This window comes from Pinus tabuliformis, chromosome 4_2 (assembly GCF_031772625.1).
Source record: "Pinus tabuliformis cultivar Carrire ecotype Pingquan chromosome 4_2, CPIR1, whole genome shotgun sequence".
Classification (NCBI taxonomy): Eukaryota; Viridiplantae; Streptophyta; class Pinopsida; order Pinales; family Pinaceae; genus Pinus; species Pinus tabuliformis.
Window position 1 is genome coordinate 128,073,701 of NC_142304.1, and position 27,691 is coordinate 128,101,391.

General features: G+C 38.1%; 2 protein-coding genes across 3 annotated transcripts in view; both read right to left on the minus strand.

The window, feature by feature from the left end:
- Positions 1 to 9,433: 9,433 nt before the first annotated feature.
- Positions 9,434 to 10,238, minus strand: LOC149168575 (uncharacterized). Its single transcript, XM_089426942.1, has 2 exons — positions 10,109 to 10,238; positions 9,434 to 10,011 (listed from the first exon to the last, which is right to left on the minus strand). Exons 1-2 carry the CDS (start codon positions 10,234 to 10,236, stop codon positions 9,588 to 9,590), a joined length of 552 nt encoding a protein of 183 aa, XP_089283068.1. The 5' UTR covers positions 10,237 to 10,238; the 3' UTR covers positions 9,434 to 9,587.
- Positions 10,239 to 15,457: 5,219 nt separating this feature from the next.
- LOC149168576 (uncharacterized) overlaps positions 15,458 to 27,691 on the minus strand; it is a 227,373-nt gene continuing 215,139 nt past the window's right edge. Inside the window, exons 3-7 of one of the 2 annotated variants that reach the window (XM_089428315.1) lie at positions 17,760 to 17,904; positions 17,406 to 17,669; positions 17,222 to 17,303; positions 16,895 to 17,091; positions 15,458 to 16,098 (exon numbers count right to left, since the gene is read on the minus strand). In XM_089428315.1, coding sequence (XP_089284441.1) covers positions 15,793 to 16,098; positions 16,895 to 17,091; positions 17,222 to 17,303; positions 17,406 to 17,669; positions 17,760 to 17,904 — 994 coding nt within the window. In that variant the 3' untranslated portion in view covers positions 15,458 to 15,792. The remainder of the gene's footprint in view (positions 16,099 to 16,894; positions 17,092 to 17,221; positions 17,304 to 17,405; positions 17,670 to 17,759; positions 17,905 to 27,691) is intronic. The other variant, XM_089428316.1, reaches the window with a different exon arrangement.

Consider the following 27,691-nt stretch of genomic DNA (forward strand, 5'->3'; position numbering starts at 1 on the left):
GCAGCAATGAAGAGGCAGTGTCATGGGTAGCATTACAGTAGCAACAACAATACAGTGTTGGTGGAAGCAACAATGCAAAATGGAGGTGCTTCATAAACAGAGCAGCATGCAGGTGGACATTGTTGCTAGAGCACTTTCCTTGCTAAGAGGGAGTGTTAGTTTTTGGTGGCATCAGAAGTGCTCTAGCCTTGAAAATTGGTGGAGAGGCTAAGGCACATGAGTTATAAAGAACCCAGAAACCGTTTGGTGAGATTCCACCCGAATTGTATTTTATTAAAATAATTAATATTTTTAATGGAGTTCCTAAGTCTAAACTGTTGGCATTATGAGACAAGTGTTGTCCTTGATGGCAAATCACACAGATGACAGATCATAGTGAAGTAGGTCAGCAGTAAGGAATTGATAATCAGACTACAAGAATGAAGAGGTAAATATATATATATATATATATATATATATATATATACGCAGGTTCATCATGACCAAGCTGCGTATACACGCGAGTTAGACATTCCAAAGACGTGTATGCGTATACACGCACTTTCACGTAAGGAAAAGCGCGTACATGTGGGAGAACTTATGTTTGGTCCGTGGTATTTAGTCCTTGGTATTTGAACTTATGGTTTTGGACCATGGTATCTCGTCAGAAGTGTTGATCCCAAGTATTGGGTCCATGGTATTGATTTGTTATGGTTTTGGACCATGGTATTGAGTAAGGCCTAAGACTATAAAAGGAGAAGAAGATCATTAGGCAAGTGGATTGAAAAAGTCTTGGATATCTGATGAAGTATGAGATCCAGTATGCAGGTTATGGGTTTATGATGCATTGCTTGATCTAAGATAAGGAGGAATCTCAACGGTTGATGGAGAACAAGATCTAAGGATAGATCGGGATCTAATGGCTTGGAATGAATCATCTCTATACGGTTTGATCTTTTTTATTCTAGATCTGTATATTGACGCATGTAATTTTCTGTAAATGTTATGGGTATGACTGATGTCTGGTACAGCTGCAAAGTTATGAGAAAATATTTGTAGATCTTTACGCGGGTTGGCTTTGGCGAAAGCGCGTATGTACGCGGGTTTGGTTCGTCATAGTAGCATATACATTATGACATATGATATTTGAAGTTGCAGTTGGATCTAGTCATTGTTGCAGAGTTCTATTGTTTGTTCTATGTTCTGGTGACTGTGTTGTTGATAGGGTTTTAGTGTTTCAGTGATTCAGAGATTGATGATGCTAGTATTGATTGATTTTGTGCTTCAATAATATTGATGGGTCCAGTATGAAAATTGGATGAAACGTGGCCTTCAGATTATTGTGTTGTGCTTCAGAAGTATCCAGTCTGAAAATGTATGAAACGTGGTACCTGGAGGAAGAAATAAAAGGTTGTAGCCTTCTGTAGGTCGGCACCTACGTACTAGTACATCAGCCAGTACAAGAGCTAAGGGGGTGGTAGCTCCCTTCTAGTAGTAGCTGGAAAACGAGTAAATATTGGAGCATTTCAGTAGGCTGACACCTACGTACTAGTAAATGGATCGGCTAGTACAAGAGCTATGGGGGTTGTAGCTCCCTTCTAGGAGAGTCTGGAGAACGAGAGAAGGTTGTAGCCTTCTGCAAGTAGAATCCTGCGTAGTGGTATAACACTGCACCAGTACATTGTAAAATGAAGTTTCTTATTAAAAGAAGATAGAGACGACTTGCAACAAGTGGTTTTCACCCACATTGGGTTTCCACCTTATATCATGGTGTTCATGTGTGCTTCTTGTGTGTGATGATCTGTTCTATTTTACTGCACCTGCTTACTGTTCATATGGTTAATTAAGTTATGATGCACTAACTAAAGATCAAAATTTAATGGAGTAACTGAATCATAAGTATTCTGGATATACGCTAGTTGCATTAGACACAGTCACGTATACAAGCGGGTTATATTATCTGAAGTAACGTGTATGTATCTAAGTATGGAAATGAAAAAGTTTTATTGATTTAATAATACTGATTCACCCCCCCCCCCTCTCAGTATTATTTCCAATAATTGGAATCAGAGTAGGTCCTTTGGTAGAAGCTTGATCGCTTGAAAGAGATCCGTAGATCAATGGGAAAGAAGCTTAAGAAGAAAGCGCCTAAGAAGAAGGCATCTCAGAAGAACTATGACAGTGGGAGCATCGATTGGGGATTATGTGCAAGAAGCACTTCAGATTCAAACTCACTTCAGAATGAAGATGAACAAGATCTATCATGTACGAATTTGTTATCCTCTGGTGATACATTTATCCATCCATGTGAAGATGATGAAAGTGACAGAGAAACAACTGAATTTGTTCTTATGGGTGAGCAAGAAAGATATCAAATAGAGACAGAATTTAAAAGGCTCACAGACAAAATTAGAGATCAACAAGATCTATTGAACAAAAGGGAATGTGCCTTCAAAGATGAATCTACCAAACTAAAAGCTCAACTAGACGAAGGTAACAAGGTAAGGAAGATATTCAAGGAAAAATGTCAAAAGTTGCAGGATGAAGTGACATCATTAAGAAATGAAGTAAATGAAAGAAGCACAACAATCAAGAAACTCAGAGATAGATCCAGTTACTATGAAAGGCTAGAAGCTACGATCCTCGCACTAAAGGAAGATCTTGAAGAATCAAAGAAGCAGAATAAAGAACTACTCCATGCTCTTGAAAAACAAGAAAATGAAGTTCTTGAACTAAGACATCAGTTAGAAGAAGGAAGAAAAGCTGAAGAAAACATGAAGAAGCAATATCATGAAAAGGAAGAGCATCTCCAGGTTGAGGTAAATATTCTAAAAGAAAAATTAGAAGAAAAAGATAAGCTCTTACGATTTCAAGATAGTACTAAGATCTTGGATGATATTCTTAGTAGTCAAAGGTCTCCTGCTATCAAAGCTGGTCTTGGTTTTCATGAATCTGTTGAAGAAGAATCTAGTTCACAAAGTAAGACAAGGGAATCTAATGCAAAATCTGAAATGCTCAACAAGGAGATGAGAGGTCAACCCCATCAACAGCCAAGGAAAGAAATTCTTCAAAGAAAATCTTTTACTCCTCCGATGAATAATGTTGAATGTTATGTATGTCACAATCTTGGACATGTTGCAGCCAGATGCAGAAGAAGAGTGGTTCAAGACCGTCATGCAGAAAGATCATCACATTCCAGGTACTTTAATGGATATTGTTTTTCTTGCAATATGTTTGGTCACAAAGCTGCTGATTGCTACAGGAGGAATATGAAACATATGAGATGTTATGCATGTAACAAGCTTGGACATATAGCAAAGGAATGCAGGAACAAGGTACGGGCACCACACCAAAAGGAGAAAACATCATCACACTTGAAGATATGGAAGAAGAAGGAAGTACAGTCAGAAAGATGTGGCACAGCACCATATACAGACATAACAGACTCAGGGGGAGATGAAAGTGTAAAACTTCAGTGTCCTAAATCTCATACGCAAGTTTCATAAAGGGAAGTCGCGTATATACACAAGTTAGACACTGCAGAGTCGCGTATATGTCAATCTGAGGAAAAGAAGATGGGACAGGCTCAGAAAAAGGGTCTGATATGATTCAGTCCATTATTTGCTCTGTTTGATAATGGTTACAATCTGCTAATGATGTGTGGAAATGTCTTGATACTCATAAGATGTTTAGAAGTGTTTTTGATCCTAACTTGATGATGATGATGTCGTGATACTTCTTGCTGATATATGCATGATCAAATCTGACAGTAAACAGATGGCACAGGTTCAGGGGGAGTTTATGTTTTGAATAATGCATTGTTGGCATTATGGTTAGTAGTCCTTGGTGATGATGCTTATATGGCTAAATGATATATCGTGCTATGATATGGTTATGAGTTATCCATGACAAATCTCATATGATTCTTGGGGTTACATATTTGATGTTCAGATCATATTTGTGGTTGATTCTCTGATGAAGTATAAATGGTGTTTACATGGTGATCTTCATAAGGATAAGGAGAAGTACAAAGCTTGAATACACATCTTCTTTACTTGATGATGAGTTACTCATATGTTGTTGTCATCATATGCATAAAGATCATATAATACAGTTATGATGTAGGTTTCCTATAATTCTTGGCGCTCATGTGGATGAGGATTGTTGCTGTTGATGATATCAAGAAGGCTTGTCTTGAGCTCTAGATACATAGTGCTTTATACAATACGCTGGATACATGGAGTTGCATTTTTGGAGATATGATGATGATGAGTTCTTACCCATATGATGATGATTGATACTCACATATGTTGATTGATTATTATCAGATAGAGGATATTCCCGTGTAATGTTACATGGATGGTCATGGAGATCTTGATGATGAGATGACTATGGGGTTTTACACATATGATATAATGTGAATGATTTTATGATGATGTTCAAAAGGATGAGTTGATATCTATATGCAGACATACCTTGTTATAGTACATTCACAGATTGTTGATCTGGAAGTGGTTGTACGCGAGTTTCATGAGGAGGATCCGCGTATATACGCCTATTTCTGTGGATACAGTCACGTACATGTTGATTAGAAGGAAATCAGTGGGCCAAACTTAGGATAAGAAGAGTCTGATATGGGCCTGACAGAGACCATCTGGCACAGATGGAACAGGTGCAGAAGGAGAACATGGTTGCTGATCTGAATAGTGATGCTGATATTAGTTATTGGTGACCTTTATAGTCTTGCTCTAGATATTTCGTCTCTATGTCATGTATATCTTTTATTTTTATCAAGGTCATGTAACGGCCCAGTTTGGTTTCCCCACTATGCCTGGGATGAATGATGTTATACTCTTGTATTATCATATGTAAACTTTTGGTATATCCCCACTTTGATGGGAGATGGATGTATGCATGAGTCCTTGGTGATAGGAAGGTCATTTATGATGTATAGAGTCATATTCTTCTTGTAGAACATCTTTTTGCAAACCTTGCTTACAGTCAGGGGGAGCATGAACGGCACACTTCAGTAGAGCAGAGACTTCAGCATGTACTCAGAGGGAGCATGGTCAGATTGGTACACCTTGGCATATACAAAGGGGGAGCTCATTCAGAGATTTCAGCAGGTACTCAGGGGGAGTATGGACAGCAGAATGATTATCAAGGAAAGAGAATATCTTGGTCCGCCCTTTGCCCTTGATGTCAAAGGGGGAGAGTGATTTGGTGTTGTTGCCATCAAGTCCAAAGGGGGAGATTGTTGGCATTATGATGCATGTGTTGTACTTGATGGCAACCCACTCGTAGAAGAACAGCTCACTTACATATGAATCTACAGAAGAGATATCAGATGTGACAGAATACATGGGAATCAGATGACAGTTCTCAGTATGACAAGCTAGCTTTGCCATCAAGTCCAAAGGGGGAGATTGTTGGCATTATGAGACAAGTGTTGTCCTTGATGGCAAATCACACAGATGACATATCATAGTGCAGTAGGTCAGTAGCAAGGAATTGATGATCAGACTACAAGAATGAAGAGGGAAAAATATATATAAGCAGGTTCATCATGACCAAGCCGCGTATACACGCAAGTTAGACGTTCCAAAGACGCGTATGCGTATACACGAACTTTCACATAAGGAAAAGCGCATACATGTGGGAGAATTTATGTTTGGTCTGTGGTATTTAGTCTTTGGTATTTGAACCTATGGTTTTGGACCATGGTATCTCGTCAGAAGTGTTGATCCCAAGTATTGAGTCCATGGTATTGATTTGTTATGGTTTTGGACCATGGTATTGAGTAAGGCCTAAGACTATAAAAGGAGAAGAAGATCATTAGGCAAGTGGATTGAAAAAGTCTTGAATATTTGATGAAGTATGAGATCCAGTACGCAGGTTATGGGTTTATGATGTATTTCTTGATCTAAGGTAAGGAGGAATCTCAATGGTTGATGGAGAACAAGATCTAAGGATAGATCGGGATCTAATGGCTTGGAATGAATCATCTCTATACGGTTTGATCTTGTTTATTCTAGATCTGTATACTGACGCATGTAATGTTCTGTAAATGTTATGGGTATGACTGATGTCTGGTACAGCTGCAAAGTTATGAAAAAATATTTGTAAATCTGTACGCGAGTTGGCTTTGGCGAAAGCGCGTAAGTATGCGGGTTTGGTTCGTCATAGTAGCGTATACATTATGACATATGATATTTGAAGTTGCAGTTGGAACTGGTTATTGTTGCAGAGTTCTATTGTTTGTTCTGTGTTCTGGTGACTGTGTTGTTGACAGGGTTTCAGTGTTTCAGTGATTCAGAGATTGATGATGCTAATATTGATTGATTTTGTGCTTCAATGATATTGATGGGTCCAGTATGAAAATTGGATGAAACGTGGCCTTCATATTATTATGTTGTGCTTCAGAAGTATCCAGTCTGAAAATGTATGAAACGTGGTACCTGGAGGAAGAAAGAGAAGGTTGTAGCCTTCTGTAGGTCGGCACCTACGTACTAGTACATCAGCCTGTACAAGAGCTAAGGGGGTGGTAGCTCCCTTCTAGTAGCAGTTGGAAAACAAGTAAAGATTTGAGCATTTTAGTAGGCCAGCACCTACGTACTAGTAAATGGATCGGCTAGTACAAGAGCTAAGGGGGTTGTAGCTCCCTTCCAGGAGAGTCTGGAGAATGAGAGAAGGTTGTAGCCTTCTGCAGGTAGAATCCTGCGTACTAGTATAAGACTGCACCAGTACATTGTAAAATGAAGTTTCTTATTAAAAGAAGATAGAGACGACTTGCAGCAGGTGGTTTTCACCCACATTGGGTTTCCACCTTATATCATGGTGTTCATGTGTGCTTCTTGTGTGTGATGATCTGTTATGTTTTACTGCACCTGCTTACTATACATATGGTTAATTAAGTTCTGATGCACTAACTAAAGATCAACATTTAATGGAGTAACTGAATCATAAGTATTTTGGATATACGCTAGTTTCATTAGACACAATCGTGTATACACGCGGGTTATATTATCTGAAGTAGCGTGTATGTATCTAAGTATGGAAATGAAAAAGTTTTATTGATTTAATAATATTGATTCACCCCCCCCCCCCCCCCCTCTCAGTATTATTTCCAACATAAACTTAGGGAAATTCAAATATTAATGGGTATTAATCAAAATATGGGTGAGAATGATCTAGAAGGTAGATCAAGTCATGTTTTAATCTTAGCCATTGATTAGAAACTTAATCTCAGTCGTTGAAGACTCAATAGGAAAAGTATAAAATGGAGGCTTGGGGTTCATTTGGAAACACACATAGAGATTGAGGAAATCGATTTTCTGAGGTGAAAAGTTCTCACGAGGAAAATTGATTGGGGAGACTTGCAGCTGAGAGGGCAGAAGTTGGAACTGTCGAGAACAACCGGAACTGCCAAGCACTGTCGGGAAATCTAATGCAAAGGGCAAAAGTCGAAATTGTCAGGAACTGTCGGGAAAGCTGACGCAGAGGGCAGAAGCCGGAATTACCGGGAACAGCCGGAACTGTCGGGAACCGTCGGAATAGCCAGGAAAGTTGACGTAGAGAGCAGAAGAGGTGACACATAAATAATTGGGGCTAGCCAGTCTTGTGCCGGATCATCCGAAATTCTGCTGGATGAAGTGAGGTAAAACTCACTTAGATTTTCCGCCAGTATTTTCTCTGTAAAGGATTGCTAGATGAGCATCTTATATTTGTATTCAGATGTTTCTCCTGCATAATAATAAAACCCTCAGAGCTACTGCACAGATTTTCCCGCATTGGGTTTTTCCAGGGACTATTGTGTCCAAAAAATAAGTGTCTGATGTATCTTGTTCTTTGCTCTGTTTTCTATTTCATGAGATCAAATATTTAATTCGTGTAGGTTGCAGAAGTAATTTGCTTCAGTATTCAGAAGAATAACTTGATGAATGTAATTTTAAAAAATCAAATAGGTGAAGTAGATTCAGATTTTCTACAGTAGGGGTTCGTTGGACTAGGAATTTTCACAGTTTTGGTATGTGGTTATCTCTGTTTGAGCCATAAGAAAATGGATGTTACAACAGCATGTAAAGTGGCTTTTTTGGAGAGACGTAAGCCCTTAAGAGGGTCTCCTCACTGAGTTGCAATCATCTCAAAGAGGTCGCAGCTTAAATAGAGCCTTCTTCCTTGGTTTTGGGGCAGACTTATGTTGTTGGAGTAACAGGCTTGTTGTAGGGTAATGTAGAGTGTCTTGCAAAGCTTTACTAAGGCCCAAAATAGCGCTTAAGGACCCAAGAGTTGACAATAAGGGAAACCTAGTTGGAGAAGGAAACACTGAGTTGGAAGCAGAAATTTAGAGCTAGTGGTGTGCCCTCACCAATCTTCCACATTGCATAGAAATTGAGGCAAGAGGGCGACAGCAATATGGTTGCAGATGGTCTCTGGGTGATGGATGGATGCTAGAAGATGGTGTCCTAGGAGAGGACAGATTATAGATGACTATAGCAGCTAAGAGGTAGGGTTGATGTGGCATGTTAGAAGCCCTAACTAGTGGGCAAATGCTACAATGGTGATTGGGTACCTAAATTTGCACAATAACTCCTCTATTACAGAGCAAAGAGTAGATCTTCGGAGCTCTAGGTAAATGATATTTGAGTAGATCTGAAGGACATGCTTGTTTGTGTTGGATTGGGCATTTGTGCACTGTTAGAGGGCAGCGTGAGAGTGCCCAAGTGTGAGGATCTAAGTGCAGTGCAAGGAAGGACACTTGGCTACTAGGAGTGGCAGTTGTTGGAGCTCATAAGGTCTAATCAGCGAGAGGAGTAGTTTGTTTCAGCCTGTGTTCATCATTGGAGAAGCAACATTTGATGGTGATAGGCAACACCCTCCTGCCTTATGTTAGTCTTCATTGGAGCAGTGCAAGAAGGCAATAATGGGAAGAAGACCCTGAGTAGCTGAGGAGCAATAATGCACAATTGTGAGTTGTTCACAAACGAAGTTGTGAACAACTCGACAGGAGTCTAGATGTGTTGAAATGTTAATGGACAAACGATCAACGAGAGAGCTATTGTTGAGCCGAGATTCAGTGGCCAAATGGACTTGGAGCATTGATAAAGGCAGATGTTGTAGATGGGGAGTCAAAGGACAAGGCGGATGTGTACAGGGTACAACCAAGGCAACTATGAGGAGCTCTACATCAGCTAGATGGTCAAAGAAATGTTGCATTAATCGTTATCAAGATATTATCAACGCGGGGAAAAAATCGGAAAAAAATCATAAAAATCAGGAAAAAAATCGGTAAAAATCGGGAAAAAAGCGTAACATACAAAAATATTCTTTTTTTTTCAATTTTTTTAATATCTAAAGCATCTACAACATAAAATAAATACATTGACACGTAAATATGATAAAAGAACTAATATATAAGATGTTTAATATCATTTCTAGTGCTACATCGCACATAACAGTGAATCATGTCCTGAATAGTAAGTCCTGACTCATGACTCCCAACTCAGCCTCAAAATATCAACAAAAAATATAATAATGTATCTCATGAGTCAGATCATGAGTCATAATGTCATATACAATGAAATGAACCAAATAACTAAAGTCTAATACTATTGATTTCCTCTACCCTTCTTGCGAGAAAATGCAATAACTTTCCCTTTCCCTCTAGATGTAGACGTTGGTGGAGTTGGCAGTGTACTTTGTTGTGCTCTAGAAGCTGAAGAACTAGGAGTTATAGGAGGTAGACCACGTCCTCTAATGGTGGCAGGGGTAGCCCGGGTAGGTGGTGTCACCTCCTCCTCCTGTTGCTCCGCCTCCTCCTCCTCCTCCTCCTCCCCCTCCACTACCTCTTGCACTAACCAATCATTAGCAGACTCCATGAGAGGCCTCTCGGCCTCAACCCTCCATGCAGTAGTGGTGTCAATCCCATCCAATGAGATGGCTTCCATATCAGGTGTCCTCTCAAGTTGCCTCACCCACAATCGAAGATTGTAGTAGACGTAGACCATGTCATTAAGTCGTTGGGACTCCAACCTGTACAAATATCACGAAATAATAATTATAAAAAAAAAAATATTGTTTAATGAATTCAAAACATTATTTGAAAATTTGCAATATTTTAAGTGTTAACCTGTTGCTCTTCTTGTTGTGTATTTTTTTAAATACACTCCAGTTGCGCTCACATCCTAAGGAGCTACATGTTTGGCTGAGAATTTGAATGGAAAGCTTTTGCGGAAGGGGTACCCTAGCACCATACATTCTCCACCATGCATCTACAACAAAATTACAAATAAAATTTTAAATAAGCATAAGAAAAAAAATGAAATTTGAAAGTTGAATCAAAGTATGAAGTTATGAACTTGAAGAGACAATGAAATTTGAAACAAATTAAAAAATTTTGGAATTTTAGTCGTCCTATCAATGACAGCCATGTCAAAGCCAAATGTGCCACCTACCATCTTGTATGTCTCAATTTCTTTGGAGATTTTTGTATGCTCTTCTGGAGATTGCACCATCCTTTGAAAACGGGTTAAGAATCCATCCATGATCTTAGCATCAAATAGGAACCCACATGGGTAAGAAAATGCGGGGTTCAGGTAGATCCCTGCAGCATGAATGGGACGATGAAGTGTGTTGTTCCATCGTTCATCAATCACTTCTCATAGGAGGAGTTGTCTCTAAAACCCCTCATCTCCCTTATCATCATAGTAGGCCCGAATAAATTCTTTCGCCCTGTCCACAGCCTCATACAAATAGCCCATTGCGGGCTTCTCACCATCAACTAATCGAAGAACCTTTACCAAAGATCCAGTAACGGTGCACACCTCCTGCACACCCGCCCAGAAGTCTTCCTGGTGTGAAACTAGTCTGCATATGGCCTCTCCCTCTTGTTTGCGGCTCATTGTCAAAGCACAACACTCCTCTGAAAGAAACATTCTCTTCACATCCCACATAGAATTCAAGAGGGATTGAAGAGATATGAAACTGGTGGCAAACCGTGTAATTGTCGGGCGCATCAACTCTTTGTTGTTGGTGAATTTTCTCATCAAGCTAAGCACAGATGTATGATTATATATAAATTTTGTAATGTTTTTTTATGACTCAACAATATCTTTGATAAAAGAAATTTTCCCTATGTCCTCCAACATCAAATCAATACAATGTGCAGCACAAGGTGTCCAAAATAAAGTAGGATGCCTCTCCATAAGCATCCTGCCAGCAGCAACATAATTTGCAGCATTGTCCGTTATGACTTGGACAACATGTTCTACACCCACCTCCAAAATAAACACATCCAGCAAATCACATAAAGTTTTTGCATCTTTGATATGTGCAAATGCATCAACAGATTTCATAAACATAGTCCCCTTGGGACAACTAACCAAGAAGTTTATAAGGGTTCTCCCCTTTTGGTCAGCCCAACCATCTGACATCATAGTGCATCCTGCTTATGCCCATGATTCCCTAAACTCCTCCAATCTTTTGGTACAATCAATCTTTTCATTTTGAAGAATTTGGCCTCTAAAGTCAGCATAAAAAGGGATTTTGTACCCAGGACCAACAATTGCAATAGCGTCAACAGCAGGCCGGAAAAATGGATTATTCCTTACAACGTTGAAAGGAATATCACTCCAAAGGAGAAATTTGGCCAACAACTTGTCAGCTTGTTCTTACTCAGTTTTTTTAAGCATTGAAGTGATAGATGGCTATGAACCAGGCGTGGTTCTAGGAACAAAAAATGATGAGGCAGCGACTAGGTTGGTTGATGCTAAAGTAGAACCAGTGCCACTTCCTTATTCACTTGAGCCTAACACAGACTTTGTTAGTTGCTTCTTCATTTCTGCATTGGCCTCTCTATTGTGCTCTAAATTTTCCAATGATCTCATGGATTTTCGGATGATTTCAGGATTTGTATTTGTGCAAGACCCTACATCAAATCCAGGGATTTGTGCAAGGTAATACTTCAATCTGTAAACCCCCCGACATATGTTGCCCACACAACTTGCAAGACAAGTTTATTCTATCAATCCCTCCATCAGGTTCACCAAATTCCCACGGAGGGTCCAATTTCCTTGGCATGTTTGACTTTGAACTTTGAACTTTGAAGTTGAATGGTGATTCGGTGAACCTATAGCTATTGAAAAAGAAATTAACTCAGACAAATATATAAAGCACACATAAAATCAGACACAAAATATTGGCGGAAAAGGCTTCAGCCTCATGGCTTCCTCGGGTATTCTTTCTCTTTTTCATTCAAATAATTGAATAGTGTTACAAATAAATAGATGAGAGACAGTGTTCTCAAGATAGTGCGTGCTATCTTAGACACCTTGGTTGAGATAATTTCTCCTTTGGTTGAGATAATTTCTCACCAGACACACACCAATATAGGAGTTACCTAAACTAACTCCTATCTTAGAGAAACAACCCAAGAGTTACGCACAAATTCCTAACTCGGAATATTTAATTTATTTATTTATTTTTGGATTTTATTACTGTTTTGTGAGAGATGCTAACAATGGCAAAATAAAGATTACAATTTACAAGTTACAAACTTACAATTTACAAAAACTAAAAAAAAATTACATAAATGAGTAACATAACAAAACACATGGAATTTTTGACAATTTAAGAAATTTTAACAAACAAAATGAAAAATCAAATGACAAAAACCCCATCAAGATTAAAATCAATTCAAAAATATTTGATAACCCATTGAATTCTTTTGATAAACAATGGGTTATCCAGATTCTAAACCCAACCAAAAACATAGAAAACAAACCAAAACAAAGTTACAAAACACAAAATTTTGGTGCCCATACTGGTTTGATGGAGAAAATTCGTCTTCTCCTTAGCTCTCACTCTGTTTTTTCTCCAATCAGTGGATTCAACTCCCAAACGACCAAGAGGTCACTCCAAAACCCCGTCGCTATCGGTGTGCCGCTGTCTATGCAAATGAATTTCAAAAAATCATGATTTTTTGTTTTATAAACGCGTTGTTGTAATGGGCCACAATTTGTTTCCATCGAATCGCAATTTTTTTGAATAAATCGCGATTTTTCCAAAAAAATCTTCAAAAAAAAAAGGTTGTATTTATTGGGCAATAATATCGACAGATTTAAAAAACCGCAATTTTACGATAAAATCGTGAGTAGTGCAACACTGGGTCAAAGTATCTTGTATTGGATAGATTGGTGGTCATCACGACAGACACCAAGCCCTAGTTGTTGTAGCCTTGTATCAGTGGATGTATGAGGGCCATATTCCTTGTACGGGAGCCTAGACTGTTGTATTATTCAGTTGGATTAATATAACGAAGTAGGGTTATTGTAAATAATTGTGTAAAAAGTTGTCTATATTGTGCACGTGTTGATTTATTGTCGTATTTTATTCCGTTGTTGCAAAGTAGACTTGTTGTGATACTTGGTTTGGTAGCATCTGTGATTTAAGATTCTATCTTAGACACTAGTGTCACGGAAAAACAACAATAGACCCGACAAATGGTAGCCTCCATGTCCTAACACTTTGAGCAACAAGAATGCAAGTAACCTAGACTAGTGAATCCCATCAAATGATTCACAATGATCAATAGTGATGTCACCCCATTACATCACACCTGCCATATTAATGCAAGAAATTGGGAGCGACTCACAATTACCAACGTCACCGCACTACAACACACCTACCACATTAATGCAAGATAATGGGAGTAAAGATTGTGTCTTACATGGCCATTTTAAAATAACAAACACATTCTTACCAAGAATAATCGTTGAATCATGTTTGAGTTCACAAATAATGGCGACAGACCATACCATACACAGATTAAATTAATGTTTGACTCTTCGATATCAACATTAGGACCTAGGTCTCCAATTCTGCATACAATCATCTGTTGATCCAAGGATTAAAGTCCCATAAACTGTGAATTGATGTGAGTTTTAATCATTAGGGTATATTTATAGGGTGGCAACTAATACAAGTCTTGTTAATTCAAACTTGCAAGCATTATTCCGATTAGTCCTCGAACATTTTACACAAATAATCTGAGAACCCAAGGTAAGTGCTACAAAAGGAATGTTAATCAAGGATAGAACTCCTTGTCTCAAGTTAATTAACAAGTTTACAATGCCTTCATAAATCCTATCATTAGCCTAAGCCAAAACATATATGTGAGTGCTATGATAGAACCATCCCACATTTTTATAGTCCAACTTATTATGGAGCATAACTGGACCAAAGGAAAGATCGCAATATTTTAACAAATGGACTGTCATGCACAATGCAAGCATTGGCGGAGCCATCTCATAGGTCAAAATACACAAGATAAAATTTGGTAAGGCCAAATGTCATGTTAAGCAATCGTCCTCATACGTTGGTGCAGGTTATATTTTATCTTTGCCCCTATCAACAGACTCGTTACTGCAATTCCGAAATCAATCATGCCTTGTCAAATAATAATCAAGGATCCAATCAAATCCATATTCATGTTCAAGTGATAACCCTAGGTCCTCTTATGCTTACCATATTTTCAAATATTCATCAAATCTGAGTAAATATGCAGTCAAGTTTTCATCTTGAGAGATGGATTGATAGAAAGGATTAATTGGATGTGGAACTTGTCCATTAATTAGGATAGGGTATTCACTGTGAATGACATTGCCATTGATAAAGAGAGCACAAGAGCATTCAAGATATCCTAGAACAATTCAACTGCAAAGAATTCGAGCCTTGCTGAAATATTCCCCCATTGGGTAGGGCACCCCTCCTGTTTTTTGCAGATATTCATCTTTAAATAATTATTGCACTGATATAATAAGACATCAACTTGATTCACTAAAATTTTCAATATCAACCACTTTATATAGGCAGAGAAACATTTCAATTTCATTAAGTAAATGATTCGTAATAAATTGGCATCATAACTTTTCATTCAACACTGAAATATAATCCAGCTATTCACCTCCAAGAGGAATCATCTGCACCTGCAGGTTTTTTTATAAAAGCACCAGCCAATTAAACTCCACTAAAATAGCAATATGGCAAGAATGGTACAAGTTTTGCTCTCGATGTTGCATCTCACAATAGCACTATTCAGCTGTAAGTTACATAAAATCCTTAAATCTTTTCTGATGTCTACATTCTCAATTATAAGAATGGCATACCATAGCAGCAGAATTGTTTGAAAGTATAATTCTCACTTTTATTTTCTCATATCTATACAAAAAATAATATTGAAAGGCTAATACAAAGCTAAAGAACTAATTTAAATGGCCTTTTATTATTATTATTTCAATAACTGCACTGCCAAAACTCAAAGTTGTTCACATCAGTGATATGATGTAATACTAATTTGCAGTGCATATCCATCAAAATCTTACCATATGCCTTATATTAGTCTTCTTTAATATGGATTAAGACCTGAAATCTCAAATTAAAAATCCACCAAACACTCAATGCAAGCAATTGAAGAGCTATGAAACCATAATTATTTACCTTTTTATAGAACTGCCTTAGAATAGCAACAGCGGTACCGGACCAATATTCCCACTGGAAGAAAAATTATATCTTACATGGACACTGGCTTTTCAAGTAAAATGGGATTTCATTGTGTTTACAGAACACTTGGACAGTATCATCTCCAGTCCCAGCATATGTAATTGAATCTAATATCACTGATATCTTATTCAATCCCATGCATATCTGTCATTGCTATACCAGTAGTGCCTAAATACTGACATTGGAACATCAAACCTGTGCTGTTAGAGTAACAGGAGACGAGAGGTCCATACAGAGTAGTCCAATGCATCAACATTATCTATCGGCTACAGGTGGCATCAATAGCAGCTGCTTTTGAACAATGTTTCTAGAAACACCATGCTTGTTAACCAATTTATTTATAACGCATGCCACAGCAAGCTTGACCCCCAAAGAAGAATACCCTCTTCTTATGCAAATGGCTCCACCTAACAGCAATAAACCCTTTGCGAGCAATTTCTTTTTAGATTGACTCGCAGATAATTTTTCCTTTTCTTCCTTGCTTCCTGTGATGGGCCTGATGACGGAATCTTCTATTGGACCTTCAACATCTCTCTGAGTCTCCCGAACACCACTTGGTACCTATTCATGAATATTTAGCTTAGTGCCAGTGCACAAAAGAGCATTATTTTGACAGACAAAATTTACAGGAAAGTATTTACATCCTTTTATTAATAGATATTGAGAAAATTCTAACCTGAAAACTCTGCTTCAACCAAAATAAATAGCAGATTTTTGCACTCAAAATAAAATCAAGGAATAAATTATGAGAGTCACGAAAAGGGCAGACAGATAACACTGATTGTAGGATATCCATGTGCAGGAGATTAGAAATAATGTACATAATTTAGATAGAATTTTGCTCAGAGAAAAATATTTTCACCGGTAAATAACTGGACAGTTTGATCACATGAGGATCAATAAAAGGTGACTGGATTAAGAGGCAAATACAATACGAGAATAACAAAGTTAATGTAGGATGGTGTACTCCTGTCTTAAATTTGGATGTGTTTATTACACGAAGATATCTTCCACTCGGTGTACTAGAAGCACAACATTTGGATAAGTTTGTTGCAATTTGCTCCCTGCTAAAAGCATTTTAACGATCTCAACCTATCATTATCTTGGAGAGCCTTTACTTAGTCCGGCAAATATTTATTCAACAAACCAGTTTGTAGAAACCTTATTTTTTCCCTCTCGACAATTATACACGTTTCAAAATATACGTGACATGCAGATAGTCACAATCCTTTTCCGGGCAGCTTATACTTGCTTAGAAAGAAGTCCAATGGGATCTTCCCTAACAAGCCAAACTCTAGAAATAACTGTTTAATAAACTGGCTGCCACATTTTTTATGTAATAAATATTCACACTCACCTTTCGCATAAGAGTTACAGCAGTTGGTTGTTTGTTGTCACGAGGTTTGGCCATTTGAGGATACTTCCGTAAATTTGTCTCCATCTTGCATACATAGCTCCAAATACCCTTTGAGAAAACCAATTTTGCCATTTCACGCTTCAACCCAACATCTTCCTGATGCACCATTTTGATTTCACATGCATCTCTACCTTGAACTGTTAAAAAAAAAAAAATAGCAAACAAATTAATACACTTGTAACTGAAGAAAACCAAAAGGAAAGAAAGTAGCTGTCAAAAGTTTGGAATTCCATAATTAACTGTTTGGTTGTTCACAATGATTCTTACCTTTCCTGATATGCCATCCAGAAAAATAAAATTCAACACGTTTGTATTTGCTTTGTTTTGCTGCCAGCGGATGTCCACAAGCCTACCAAAATATCAAATCATGAACCGGTATTTTATAATTTTAATGCATGCACAGACCCTCAAATTATGAAATAAATCTAAGTGCTATTAAACAATATGCTACCTTAATTAGACAGTAAAAGTCCTTTTCTTTCCCTTCCCAAACACACCAGGCAAGAACATACTCTCTTGGTGTGAGAAATGGAAATTTTTTAACTGTACGGCCAATTTCTATTCCACTTTCCTGATTAATCTCCAGCTGGTGATGCTCAACAACAGTTTTATCCCACTCTTTCCGAAATTCATTGTCCATATAGAAATCTCTTAGTAACTCTGTGGTACAGTTTTCAAAAATAGTTGTACTAATGTATTTTGTAGGGCCACCATCCTGCCCAGTGACATCAGTAAAGTCATTATAGGGAACCCTTGGGCATCATACACAAGCATGAAGAGATAAAAATATGGTCAAGAAATGAACCTTTGGATCACAACATTTTGCTTCGTAAGAAACTTTGTCATTTTTCTTTTCTACAACACTTTCCCAGTGTTCCTCTTGATCAAACCTTTCTTCCAATTCATTCACAAGTTTCTGTAAATGACTCTCTGTAAATTGTTCTGAGATCCTGTGCACATAAGCAGTATACGTCAAATCAGTAACAGAAGCCCTTATGAAAGAATGGAGTAGATGACAGTGACAGCAAAAATAAATCTAGAAACCCATAAGTTTGTTCCTATTTTTTCAAAAAATAAACCAAAATATGAAGGGCAATATGCAGGAGAATATACAGAACAATGTTATTGGAACTGGTGGAACTGGCCAGTCCGACCGGTTTGGGCCCAAAACCGGTCTGGTTGGTTCGGAACCTGAATAGGCCAATTCAGTACTGAACCGGCCGGTTCCGTGCAGTCCATACCCACATGGGCCAACCTAAAAAATTTTGCCTTTTTCTTTTTGTTGTTTTCTCAGTTGGTTGGCCCACTTCTAATTCTCCCCTAGGCCAGTCTAGTATTGGATAGTCAAGTCTATGGCCTTGGTATTGCTATGCAATTCATGGTATGTTATCTTTCTACTTATATTTGTAACATTTTCATGAAATGACTCAATATGTTAGAGAGTGGTTCTAACCTCATTGGATTTCATATGGAGAAAGTATAATTTTAGATCTCGTTCAAAATCCAACAGACTTAACAGTTTTTCAAGATTTCAAGATTGGAGGGATTGCAATGTTTCCATTGGATTTTGTCATGTACAAGGGATGGAACTAGTATTTAATCAAGGGCACCAAGCCCTCTGTGTACTTTGATGTTAGTGGCATTGGTTGTCAAACTCCTCTATCATGACTCTACTAAAAATGTACCCATCACTCAAACAAAATCTTGACTTGACATGCTATGTTTTTTCTATCTTATTTTAATGTTTAGAGAGTTATATTAATGAGAAAGGTCTCAATATAGCAAATGATTTTTGATGATATGTAGGTATTTGTTGTAGCATGATCTTTTTTTATGTTAGAGGCCATATTAAGCCTATTTGTTGATGTATTTTGGGTTCAGAGATGTTAGGATATTCCAATACATAGGAAATAATTAAGTACAACTTGGTCTAGTCTATAGTTAGGTAAAGTGTGTTTCTTTACTATGTACTTTTTGTAACTTACAACCCGACGGCCACGATATGTTCTAAACATGAAATGATCCGAAGGTTCATTCTTTCCTCAGTATTACCGACACTTGATCCATGGCTTAACACCCGATTGGTCCATGATCTCTATATAAAAAGCATGGAGGATCATTTGTTAGGTGACTGTCCATGAGAGAAGCTTATGTAAATTTTCTTTTTTTACATTAATAAATTGTCTGAAGTGGCCGCATTGGCTCAGGCATGCATTGTTTCCATCTTTGAGGGTTTTAACCATGTCAAGAATACTGGTGTATTGATCTGTGATCTGTTTGTGAGCGGTGTCCTTTGGTGTTCTATCTAAGGAACTTACCCTGTAAATTCCTACATGTTATCAGAGTTATTTGAGGGCCACATCCATTGGTGATCCAAATTCGAAGTCGGTACAACAGCATCTGACTGTCATTTCCTAGATCTATTGTTTGACTGCTTTCGGGCCGAGAGGACTGCTCTATTGTGTTAGCAGCATTTGTTCCAGTGATGAAACCCTTTCGTTTCATGCGAAGAGTTTTCCGGTAGCCCTAGCTACATCATTTTTAAGATCTGGAGGTATACATTGTTTATTTGCAGTTATAGTTATTTATCTCTCTGTTATTTCAATTTATAGTCCTCTATATTTTTTTTTATTACCGGATCTATACCTTTCATTTCTGCGTATGCTCTTTGCCCCGCGACTCTGTGCGAGCTGGGCAAAACCAGAAACAGAAATAAAGGATTTTTCTCATTCGTACGCTATTTTCCGTTGCGCCTTAGTGTGATCTCGAAAAATCAAAAACATTGAGGAAAATATATAGTTCTAGCCAAATCTAACTTTAAGTCGTAAGGTTTGGATTACTTTTGCTTGTTCGTTTGGTTTGTGTGGTTGTTTTAATTGTTTTGTAGGCAAAAAAAGATTTTTCAAGTAAGCACGCACTCCAAAGCTTTAGCGCGCAAAAAAAAAAAAAATCTCTTCCTCCTTTCCAAAAATTACTAACCTTTTAAACTACCTCACTTGGTCTAAAATTATTTTATGAGAATAGAAGTCTTGGGTTCAAGTCTTTCTTTTTTTAAGTTACTTTTTCAAAAAGCACATGTAACTTATGTTTTAAAGTTACTTTATGTAAAAATGTTTTCGCCCATTATAAAAAGTGAGTCACTTACAATTTTAAAGTCACTTTATCTTTTATTTAAGTTATAATTTAGTGAATAATTCATAAAGTACTATTGTAAAAGTGACTTTCACTTATTTATAAAAGTGAGTCACATAAAGTAATCTTTTTTTTAAAAGTGAGTTAATTAGATTAAGTTTGGAAATGGGGGGAATTTTTTTCTTATATATAACATTATCATTTCCTTCCCAACATTCACGTGGTTCATCGGCATCATCAACAACTTTTCTTCAAAAAGCCATAACATTTTCATCCGGAAGTCGTTTCAGAGCCATTTTTTTAATCGGTCTAATTTTTCGAGATCATTCCATTGGAACACTTAGTTTCAACATCTACAGCTTCATTTTCTTTTAAAATAGAAAATCCATGCCTAGTTATTCTTGACAACACCAACTACTTCCAATGACTATCTTACATGGTGGATTTACTTATAAGTAAAGGTCTTTATAGAATAGCCTCAAGCCAAGAGTCTAAACCTAAAAACAGTGTTGCGGGGGAGCGCCCCCCCCCCCTCGAACCCGCTCCCGACGCGCGCTCCGGGCGGGAGCGGCTCGGGAGTGGGTCGGGAGCGCGCTCCCAAAATCGCTCCCGAACGAGAGCGATTTTCGGGAGCGCGCTCCCGTAAAAAGATTTGCGCTCCCTGATCTGTGAGGGAGCGATCGCTCCCGTGCTCCCGGAGCGTTTTTTAATGCCCGGGAGCGATCGGGGAGCGATCGCTTCCTGATCGCTCCCGGGCATTAAAAAACGCACCGGGAGCGATTTTAAACGGACCGGGAGCGGTCCGGCGGAAAAAAAATCCGCCGGACCCGAAAATTATAAAAAATTTAGAAAAAAAAATTTTGTTTATAAGCCCAATGGGCCAAAAAAAAATCATTTCAACTTCATTGAGCAAGAGATTGAGAGCTGAGCAAGAGCAAAGGAGCAAGGAGCAAGAGCTGAGGAGCAAGGAGCCAGAGCTGAGGAGCGAGGAGCAAGCCTGCAGAGGTAAGTAACTTAATCATTTAGTTAGTTTAGCTGGTTAGGTAGTTAATTTGGTTAGTTTAATTTACCTGTTTGAGTTTAAAGCTCATTAATTTAAATTAAATTAATAAATTAAATGAATTAATCCCAATAAACTAAATTAATTTGCAGATTCAAGACTCAAACCCTACAAACATCAAACACCATGGACCTGGGGATATTTATTGGCATTTTCCTCTTCCTGGTCCCTTTTATGGTTATTATGGTGGTGGAGAGTAGGAAACGGAGGGGGCCTCAAACTGAAGAGGTGGATGAAGAAGCCGGAGGAAGTCAAATGGGTGAAAACCCCAGTGAGGAGGAGGTGGAGGAGGGTGAACATGAGGGTCAAAAAACTAAACAAGACCAAACTCCATTGTGGAAATATGTTCACAGGGCTGAAACAGGGAGAGGGGGTGGAACCACTAAATTTCATTGCCCCCATTGCAACACTGACTACACAGGCTCATACACCCGTGCTAGAAGACACCTCTGCGGGAAAAGGCCATGGGATGGAGAGAAACAAATAGGAATCAAAACTTGTGACAAGGTGTCAACAGCAAATAGAGCCAAATACATAAAGGAAGAGGAGGACGCCCAATACAGAACAAAAAGATCAAGGGGTTTCTTTGAACCAATCTCACCATCACAAAGAACTCCTTCAGCATCCTCCCAAGGCAGTGGATATGGACATGGAGGCACAGGGTCATCATCTTTAAGGCGTAGAACCATATCAGATTTCCTTGATGAGGGGTGTAGGAATGATGCGGATTCAAAAGTTTACAGGTTCCTCTATGCATGTGGGATACCATTCAATGTTCTACGCTCACCTTATTGGCACGAAATGGTTTCTGCCATAAATGATGCCCCTAAAGGATACAAGAGCCCTGGGTATGACAAGGCAAGAACTGTTGGCCTTGATCATGAAAAAACAAAAATATCACATTCTTTGAATAAAATGACAAGTTCTTGGACTGACAATGGAGTGTCCATTGTATCTGATGGATGGACAAATGTAAAAGGCAAGCCATTGATAAGTGTTCTTGCTGTGTCCCGAAGTGGTCCCATCTTTCTAGCTGCACATGATTACTCAGACAAGTTCAAGACCGCTATCAACATTGCAGAAGCATTGCTTGAAACAATTGAGCGTATTGGCCCATACAATGTCATCCAAGTCATCACTGATAATGCTCCTAATTGTAAGGCAGCGGGAGCAATTATTGAGGATAAATACCCGAACATATTTTGGTTTGGATGTTTGGTTCACACATTGAACCTTCTGTTGCATGATATTGTCAAAAACAAAAATGAACAATACCAATGGATTGGTGATTTGTACAAGAAAGGAAAAAAAATGATAAAATTTATTACAAATCATAGCAATACCCATGGCCTTTTCCGCAGTCACTCGAGATTGGAGTTGCTGAAGATTGCGAGGACTAGATTTGGTAGCTATTACCTCACCTTCAGGCGCCTTTTGAAGGTAAGAGAGGCATTAGCTAGCATGGTATCAAGTCCACATTGGCAGGTGTTAAAGGAAAGGGCTACAAATGTAGCTGACATGGCAGGTTTTGAAACGGTGGAGGAGGCCGCTCTTGATGGGCAGTTTTGGACAACTGTGAGACATGTATTGGATTTCACCAAGCCAATTTATAACATGATTCGGTTTGCAGATACAGACAAACCAGTGATTGGCGAGGTGTATGAGCAAATGGATACCATGTTGGGGGAAATAAAAGACATTGTTCATAATAAAGATCCCAACTTGTACAAACTGATTCATGATTGTGTGTGTGAACGGTGGAATAGGCTTAACCTTCCACTACATTGCTTGGCGTATATCCTTACGCCAAAATACTACTCAGAATCTTGGTTGGGCAAACCTGCAGCAGGGGGTGGTGTTAGGACCAAACCCCATTTAGATCAAGAGGTAACTAGAGGATATCTGGAAGTATTAGAAAAGTTGGTGCCTGACAGGGAGGAATGTGCAGCTGTGCGCCTTGAAATAGGCAGATACTTCAGTGGCAGTGGTTTGTATGGTAACTTCCATGCAATGGACGACAAAGATAAATTTGATTCTCTCACATGGTGGGAAACATATGGCGGCCACGGACTTTTGCCAAAATTGGCAAAAAAATTTCTTTCACAGGTTGTAAATTCTTCTTCTGCAGAGAGGTGTTGGAGCACCTACAGTTATATACATAATGTGAAAAGAAACAGGCTCAACGAAAACCGAGCAGAAAGCTTGGTTTATGTGCACTACAATTTGAGGTTGTTGAGCCATTACTGTGATCGGCTAATGAAGATCCCACATATAAAATTTGGGACAATCACCCTGAGGACGACAATTTGGAGGATGGCATTGTACATATGGAAGAACTAGAAGAGGAGCTTGTACGGGATGAAAATGAAGCAGCTGCAGCAGCCATGCCACCTCCACCTCCACCATCCAGTAGCAGTTCTCGGGGCCCGAGTCTTGTTCCATTGCTGTCGCCACCTCCATCGACACCTTCGCGTGGAGGCTCTAGTTCTGGTCGTCGGTCTGTGCGGGAGACTCCTAGAAGACCACCACGACCTACTTATACTCCTGGGGACTCTCGTGGCAAGGGCCACTTGTAGATTTACAGTTTACTTGTCTTTTTTAGTTTCTATTAGACTTTAGTTTTCATAACTGTTGAGTTTTGAGTCCTTGACTCTTGACTCTTGACTCTTTCATATCATTATGACATTATGATATTTTTTGTAAACATTATATCACTGTGACAATGAAAATTTGAAGTTTGAAGTTGGGCCTTGGCAATTATAACTCATTGGTAATGATTGTGAATTATATATATGATGCTTTGTGAAAGACTAAAGTTGTTTCATTTCATCTCATTATTCATGTTTCATTTTATAAATTTTTAACATTTCATATCATGTTAACAGTTAGAAGTTAGGACTTAGAAATATCTTCGATATTACTTCTTGTAATGGTTAAACTTGGCTTACAAGTACAACTTGTTACTTTGGTGATCAATGATGATAAATGTTATTGAATTTTCAATTCTGAAAGCTTGAAGTTGAAACTTTAATATTGAATTTGATGAATCATGATTTATAAGACTCAATATGTTGCAGTTGTAATATGTATTTTACTAACTTGTGGACATGGTTGATGACGATTATAATTTCTAGATGATTGATGTGATATATGGTTCAATGATCAATTTATATTTTTTTATGTTTTTTATGTCTATTTCATCATTCTACATGTTTTTGTTGACATATATGTATCAAAAATTAAAAAATATAAAAAATATATAGATTTTTAAAAAATCGCTCCCCGATTCGCTCCCAAACCGGGAGCTTCTGAAAATGGTCGCTCCCGCTCCCGCTCCCGCTCCCAAGTAACATTGCCTAAAAATAAAGATAAGAAAGCCAAATGGGAAAATAAGCAAGATCAAGCACGTGGGTTGATAGGGATGTCTATTTCTCCAAACCTTAGATTGCATATCGAATAAATTGATACCCCTGATGAAGCAATGAAACAACTCAATAAAGCTTTTGGAATTAAAAATGAAATTAGAGCCCATTAACTCGAAAATGAGTTGCTTACATTGGACCCCAATAGTTTTTCTTCCATTGAAGATATTTTTTCCAAGTTCAAGACCCTTTGACTTATCTTGAAAGGTGTTAAGGTTAAGAAAGAAGATGGTAGCCTTATCTATTCCATTCTTACAAAGTTAAGACCAGTCTACTCTGTCTTTGCTTCCACCTTCCATTCTACTAGAGAAGCCTTTATTTCTCAAGGACAAGACTACAAGTCCCCCTCTTTTGATGCCTTTTGTGATTCTTTAATAAAAGAACAAGAAAAACTCTTACATCTTGGTCTTCTTAATACTAGAAACTCTTCTAAAAAAACCTTAGCAGCCCAGCAGCAACCAAGTTCAAAGAATCCTGAGAAGCAGCATCCTAAAAAGAATGGTCTTAAACCAAACAAGGGTCATAAGCCATTTCAGTCTCACAATGAGAAATCAACTCAACAAAATGATAAGGCAACAAAAAACAAAGGGAAGAAGACTGATAGACATTGCAACTTTTGTAATCGTGATGGCCACTTAGAATCCAAATGCTTTAAGAAGATGGAAGCCTTGGAAGTAGCAATGAAGAAGCATAACATCCATTTGGAACACTCTTCAACTTCAACTTCATCTTCAGGAATAGCACTTTCTGCATGTGGTTGTCAAGCATCTCGGTTTGGTTATGCACTAAATGTATCTTCTTCTTCTCATTCTCATGAGTGGCTCATTGATTCTGGAGCTTCTTATCACATGGCCAAAAACAAAGCCATGTTTTCTTCTTCAAATGATTGTAACACAAAAAATATTTATGTTGGTGATGACAGATCTCTTAGTGTTGTAGGGACTGGAACTATTCATCTAGACAATGGTCAATTTAATGATGTATCATGTGTTCTTACCTTATCCTGCAACCTTCTATCTGTATATCAGATAACTCATTCAGGTGAAAGTAAAACCGTTGAATTTTCACCTCATGATGTTGTAATTAAGGACCTAAGAGATCCTAGACAGATTTTAGCTACTAGCATTGTTGATGATTCTACAAGGTTGTATAAGTTTAACAACTTTGGGTCATCAACTCTTCCCTCGGTATTTGTTGCTCATAATGATGAAGTGAGCAAACTTTGGCATGAGCGATTTGGTCACTTAAACTATCACTCCCTTCAAAATCTATGTAAAGAAAATATAGTGACAGGTCTTCCTATGGTATCTTGCAGAGATGGTGTTTGTTCCAGATGTGTACTCAAAAACATCATCGGGATAGTTTTGAAAAACGTACCTCTTGGCATGCCTCAGCGCCTTTACAGCTTGTGCATAGTGATTTATGTGGTCCACTTCCAATTGTTTCATTCTCTGGCTACAAGTATTTCTTAACTTTCATTAATGATTTCTCCAGACAGACTTGGGTATACTTCTTAAAAATCAAGAGTGAAGTCTTTATCATGTTCTTGGCCTTTAAGGCCTTTGTTGAGAAACACTCTGAACATCAAATTCTTAAGCTAAAATTTGATAAAGGTGGAGAATATGTTAACAACAAATTCATCAAATTTTGCAATAAGCATGGAATTCAATTGCAACGTATCATTCCATATACTCCACAACAAAATGGTGTAGTTGAAAGGAAGAATTGCACCTTAAAGGAAATGGCTAATTGTATGTTTCAATCTAAAGGACTTAGTCTTAATTTTTGGGTAGACACAATTAACTGTGCAAATTACATAGTAAATCGCACTCGTACTAAGGTTTTAAATAATATCACTCCAGAAGAAGCCTGAAGCTCAATTAAAGCAGATGTAAGTCACTTTCCTATTTTTGGAAGTGAAGCATGGGCCCATATTCCAGATGAGAAACATAAAGCCTTAGAACCTAAGAGTGAAAAATGTATTTTTGTTGGATATTCTGAAGATGTCAAAGGATATAGACTTTTTCAACCTAAATCCAAAAATGTTATCATAAGAAGAGATGTAAAGTTTGTTGAAAATATATCGGCCTACGATCCTAGTTCGACGGATGTGCCACCTCTCTCAATCCCTTCTACTTCTGAAAATATTCATTCTTCAAATGATGACAAGAAGTATGACAATCCTCCCCCACCTTCTCGAGATCTTCCTTCAACTCCTCAACTTCCAAATGGGTCTGCCCTACCCATGATGCAATAGGTGCTCTTGCAGGTGATCCTACAGAACCACATCATACACGTTCTCAGTTTGATAGAGCCTCTTCTTTACTGGATCCAGCTTCAACGAATTATGATCCAGACACCTTTGCGGAAGCTTCAGGCCATCCAGATTGGGACGTAGCTATGAATGAAAAATATCGTTCATTATTAGCAAATGATATATGGGACCTTGTTCCTCTTCCAAAGGGATGAAAACTTGTTAGATGCAAATGGGTTTACAGAACCAAGTTTGGACCAAATGGAAAAGTTGATAAACATAAAGCTCGTCTTGTTGCTAAGGGATTTTCACAAGCTGAAGGCATTGACTACACTGAAACCTTCTCCCCTGTTGCCAAAATGAACTCTATTTGCCTTGTTCTTTCCCTTGCTGCCTCTTTCAAATGGGAAGTCCATCAGATGGATGTTAAATCTGCCTTCTTGCATGGGGACTTGCATGAAGAAATATTTATGGAACAAACTCCTAGCTTTATACAAACAAACTCCAGCCTTGTATGTTGACTTAAGAAATCTCTTTATGGTCTCAAGCAAGCCCCTCAAGCTTGGTATGCCAAAATGGATAGCTTTCTTTTAGATGTTGATTTTTCTAGGTGTCATTTTGACAATACTATCTACACCAAGAAAGTGGTAAGTCTCTTATCATTCTTGTTCTTTATGTTGATGATCTTATCCTTACTGATAGTGATCCCAACAATATAAACCATGTGAAGTCTAGCCTTAAAAAACAATTTGAAATGACACACTTAGGACACTTGCATTATTTTCTTGGTCTTCAAGTCTTGCAATCCAAAAAAGGTATTTCCCTTTCACAGTCCAAGTATGCCTGTGATCTTCTACGCCACTTTCACA